This window comes from Glycine max, chromosome 16 (assembly GCF_000004515.6).
Source record: "Glycine max cultivar Williams 82 chromosome 16, Glycine_max_v4.0, whole genome shotgun sequence".
Lineage (NCBI taxonomy): Eukaryota > Viridiplantae > Streptophyta > Magnoliopsida > Fabales > Fabaceae > Glycine > Glycine max.
Genome location: NC_038252.2, coordinates 567,778 through 572,874, shown reverse-complemented (window position 1 = coordinate 572,874; position 5,097 = coordinate 567,778). Strand labels below are relative to the sequence as shown.

At 32.4% G+C, this 5,097-nt stretch overlaps 1 protein-coding gene across 1 annotated transcript; it reads right to left on the bottom strand.

The window, feature by feature from the left end:
- Positions 1 to 1,878: 1,878 nt before the first annotated feature.
- On the bottom strand, positions 1,879 to 5,097 carry LOC102667430 (metallophosphoesterase 1). Its single transcript, XM_041010816.1, has 4 exons — positions 4,996 to 5,097; positions 4,420 to 4,952; positions 3,679 to 3,765; positions 1,879 to 2,533 (listed from the first exon to the last, which is right to left on the bottom strand). Exons 1-4 carry the CDS (start codon positions 5,095 to 5,097, stop codon positions 2,479 to 2,481), a joined length of 777 nt encoding a protein of 258 aa, XP_040866750.1. The 3' UTR covers positions 1,879 to 2,478.

Below are 5,097 nucleotides of genomic sequence, written 5' to 3'. Positions count from 1 at the left end.
CCACTTTGGAGATTCTATTTATCTTTTTTATTATTGGAATTATCTATAATCTATGCCTATTTTCTATATCTATCATCTATTATCTACACTAATACTAATAATAAAGAACATACTTGTTTCAGTTTTTTTATTTTTATTACTTCTCTCCTATTAACTACTCACTACTCTTATGTTGTTAGATTTTTTTTTGTTTTACTTCTATTTTTTTAGTTAAAATAAGTAAAGAGACACAAAATGTCTCTATTAGTCTATTATAAAGGAAATAATTCTGATTGGTGTCATCTTTCTTCCATATAATTTTATCCTTAACTATTATAAATTAGAACATTATTTTATTTTAACTTTTAACAACAGTCACATTCTTTAAAAAAATTACATTCAACTATATATAGGTAACCCAAAAAAAAATGTCAAGCTTCTTTTTTAAAATTTAAGTTTAAATAGTATAATTTTAGCCTCTATGAAATAAATGAGTTTTTTTTTAGAGAAAAATTTAGGAGGAGAGAAGATGGCACCCAAGTCAAAGTCAGGAAAGTCTATGGGTTCAAAAATCACTTAGCACTTACATTTACATCATTCCAATGAAATGAATAAAGATTTAAACCCAAACCCTATCATATGTGAGACCATATCTTGATCCATTCATTCAATCCCCTTGGGTTGAAATAAATTAGTTTAAATTTCAATCGATGTACAAAAAATAATTATTCTTCTAAAATTTTAAATCTTTATTTTTGGTTTTTGTAAAAATAATGATTTTTGATTTTTGTACTATAAAAAAGTTTAAATTTTATTCCACTAAAAACTTAAATTACTATTTGATCCTGAATATTTATTTTATGATAGATAAATAACTTTTGTTGAGATCTATAAAAAAAAAAGTTTAGGAGTGAAACATTAGTGGATGTTAACTAAAATCTTCATTAAACACATAAGTAGTTAATATGTAACACACATCAATAAAAATTAAAAAAAACAATAATTTTATATTCTTTTAGATATGAAAAAAAAAAACTAAAATTGAAACTCATTCATTTCATAAGAATTAAACATATATTTAAACAAAATTTAAATGCGAGAATCAGGACCAAATGATAATCTTATTATTATTGATATAAGAAACTTGAATGTAAGCATAATAGATTTCACAATAGGTATCAATTTATCTTACTATTAAATAGACCTAATTTGATTGACTTAGGTAGAATGTGAGTAGAATTATAATTAAAAAAATATAACTCAGTTGATTGAAAAGAATCTATGAGTTATTATAAATTATCTGATAATGTATTTGATTCTTACGTATATAAAAATGAGTGAATTTATAAGTTTAGAATGAGTAACTTGATTTATGTTTTCGATAAAGAGTAAATTGATATATTTCTATTGCTATAATTAATTTATTAAAAATAAAATGTTAAACAGTATAATAATACCTATTTTATATTTGATTTTAAAAATAATTATAAAATAAGACAACCATTTATTCCCTAGAACTGCTTATATTGTGCACCAATACTAATCAATAGAACAAAAAAAATGCTACGACAGAATAACTTCCGTATTCAAAAAACAGCAACTTCCGTCATCCCTCGTAATACATCAAATGAGCAAATTATTTGACTTCATTTTCCTTTGCTTTTTACTATACATGAATTCAGGTTTCTTTTCCTTTAGGGGTCATTAGCTTTTCCTCTCAAGTTATGACAGTGTATCAAAATTCGAAAGTATTCCATTAGCTTTTCCCGATGATTTGCATGTATTCCATTATGCCTAGCAATGTATCAAAAAACAGCGACTTTTGATCACACATGTTTTTTTTTTTTTAGAGAATGATGACTAACATGTTCAATTAAAAAAAAAACAGCACAAAAGGAATTTCAGAATTTGATACTGATAATGTGCCCGTGCATTGCACGGGTTCAAATCTAGTTAGAATACACTTGTCAATTGTCACAAAATGAAGAATTGCCATGTGAAAATGAGTATGTTCAAAAAATTATCTCACTCACAAGAATTAGAACTCAAATTTTTTACTATACAAGAGTATAGTCATAGTGAGCTATGTTCCCCTCTCTGTCATCATCTATCTTGAGACAGATTCAGTGCATCTTGAGATGGAACCAGGTTTATCACGGCAAAACATCTCTTCAATTTGAAAATTGGTGGGGTCAACAATATTGTGGAATTCAGCTTTCCCAAAAACTATCCTATTCTTTTTCTCTGGTAATTTTCCTACGGTCCTTTTTTGTTTGTTTGTTCGTTTGGGGAGGATAATCTTCCCTGCTGCTATCCTTTTAAACATAACAAACAAAACAAAAACATAATAACAATATAGACTAGAAGAATATGAGATTCCCTAGCTAGAGAACAATAACTTATGCTCACTGCTCTTCCTGTCTTTTCAAAAGTGGCAAACACAAATCCAGGGTCATCTCTTGCATTCCATGACATTGCTGGTACGGTAATCTCGCGAGTTCAGTCCTGATGAACGTGATCAGAAAATGCATACCTGTGAGTACTAAAAATGATCCTGCAGACAATGGGGAAGAGGTATGTTAAAGGAGGATTTGCTCTTTCTCTTTATTCCATTTGTTCTCTATCCCCCAGACCCCCACTGATGCTACTAAATTTTACTTTTCTTTCTTTATCATGCAGTGTTAAGCACCACCCCAATTGTCCAATTTCCCATACTTAGCAAGTTACATCATATGTGGACCTTTATCAATCTCAACATTTAATATGAAATACAAACTGAATCAGCTCTCATGCACAAGACCAAATAATTAAAAACGTAAATTTAAAAATTATTCTCCCACTAAACCAGAATAATGAGAATATATTCTTTGACAATAATTGAATAGCAATGAAGTTAAATATTAACATGCAACCGAGCAAAGTAGTTTACATTCACGAGATGCAGTATAAAAAAGGTAGTGCTAAAATGAAACTAAAGTATTAACCTGCAACTGTGGAAGTAGCTTATATTCACAAGATGCAGTATAAAAAGTACTATTAATTAAAATGAAACTAAGGCCATGTACATGTAGACTAAAGAGGGGGGGGAAAGGCCAAACAAACAAAAGAAGTCCATTTGAAGCAGTCGGGTGACACCTAACCTCTTCAGCATAATGGTTTACCACATCCTTTGAGGCATACATACATCTTCAAACCAAACCAAGCGAAATTTGTTTCATTGATGGATTGAAGGCCATGGTTGATGGTTCATATAATATCTGTTTCAAAATCTAGGATGATGGAGAATTAGAAATTTGTTCCAATCAAATCAATAGTAGAGGTTGTAAGATCATGAGCTCAAAGCTATGGAGATGGCTCTTCATTTAGTCGCAGAGCCTCCAATTTCAGAAAAGAAAAACTCACTCCCGCTAGCGTATGATCTGCCTCCCTCATATTCAACAAATTCCCCTCTCTTGGGGGAGTATACATGCAGGAATTGGATTTGGGCCATCATAGGACTAATATTATTTTACCTAAAGGTAAGGTTAAGAAGTATAACTTTTCCCAGTAGCACTCAAGTCCAGCATACTAAGTACTAAACTACAGATAAATTGCAACTGAGAGCATAGCATATTTCCAAACAAACGCATACACACACACAAAAGAAAGAGAATCAAGTACTTATCATATGAACTCACAATCAAATAAACACTTGATTACCTTGGCTTCAGAGCTTGTAAAATGTACTCAGAAGCATTAAGAGGCAGGGTATGATGCAACTTATACAGGCCGCCACCAATGACCTCCCTAGTTTCAAAAAAAAAAACGGAATAGAAAGCTAAACAGCAAGAAAAATGCAACAATGAGCACTGACTATTGCCAACAAACTAAACAACACAACTATCAATATAACAAAAAACATAACCACTGACCATATGCATAATTTTTCTAAATTTCTATTTAGAACTAATTCCACTCTCCGAAACTCAGAATTCATCAAAGATTTTTAATTCAGCAAAAAAGGGGAAGGCTTATGTTGGAGATTTCATATTAACTAGTAATATAGTCAATATAGTATATATAAGTGGAGAGCAATCATTATTCCCATGAACTAACTTTTGAGATTAAGTTAAACTTAAATCCAAATTTTAATATACTATCAAGGTCTATCTATCCTAATAGTTGTTGATTTGTTGATGGTCCTACCCATGATTCTTAAGTGAGAACAATTTATAAATGACCGTTTATTATTTTTAATTTTGATTCCATAATTATTATTAAATGACACATCTTTTTTCTAATATACAGCATTATTTTATGACCCAATACATCAAACAATTTATTAAGAGACACCATGAATAAAAATCATTCATATATAAATCCGATTTTTTGAGTCTGAAAGTTATTTAAGCCAAAAAAAAATGTATAAGATGCAATTCATACGAAGGATGTGCCATTAACCTGCTTTCTGGCACGACATTTAACTCATCCATGAAAGAGTTGGAAGATCTCTTAAAATGACCAACCCCAGCGTAGTGTTCATCCCTCGTTTGGTCCAAAGGCAAATGCAGGAGAACCACAGGCCCCAATCCATACAACACATCCTCGTCAGAACCATTCATTCTCGTTCCCACGCTCTCCCTCTCAATCACCTTCTCCACCTCAAACCGCAAGCAACCACCATTCCCACAGAGCAAAGCCACCGCATTCGGCCTCACAAAACTAACATTCCCAATCTCAAGCGCGGCGAAGCCAGCAGAGTCCAACCCGGGCAACTTGTTCGCAATCCAACCAACTCTGTTACCCTCGATGTCCCCACACTCTCCGACATCCCTGTCGCCGACAAAGGGGCCCAACACTTTGTAAAACCTACGCAGAACCGACACCCACTTGCTCCTCGTTAGCTCCGAGCCTCCCGCGGAGACGTCGCCCAGCACCAGAAGCAAATCGGGGCTCAGAACCTCGAACGATTTCTGAATAATGATTCTAAGAAGCTAACATTGTGGATAGATAATAATAATGATAATAGTATAATACCCGAAAGAATTTGGACATGTAGTATTCTCTGAAATAGTGGTTGGCGAAACCGGATTGGGAGAGAAGGAGGTCGGTGACCATGATGACGTTGAGATGCGCCAT

Excerpts from the sequence above, each read along its gene's own strand:
- LOC102667430 (XM_041010816.1), bottom strand. The coding sequence starts at position 5,097 with ATGGCGCATCTCAACGTCATCATGGTCACCGACCTCCTTCTCTCCCAA. Across the intron at positions 3,766-4,419 it reads AATGTCGTGCCAGAAAGCAG|GGAGGTCATTGGTGGCGGCC; the intron begins GTTAATGGCACA and ends TTTTGAAACTAG. Across the intron at positions 2,534-3,678 it reads TTACAAGCTCTGAAGCCAAG|GATCATTTTTAGTACTCACA; the intron begins GTAATCAAGTGT and ends CATTGTCTGCAG.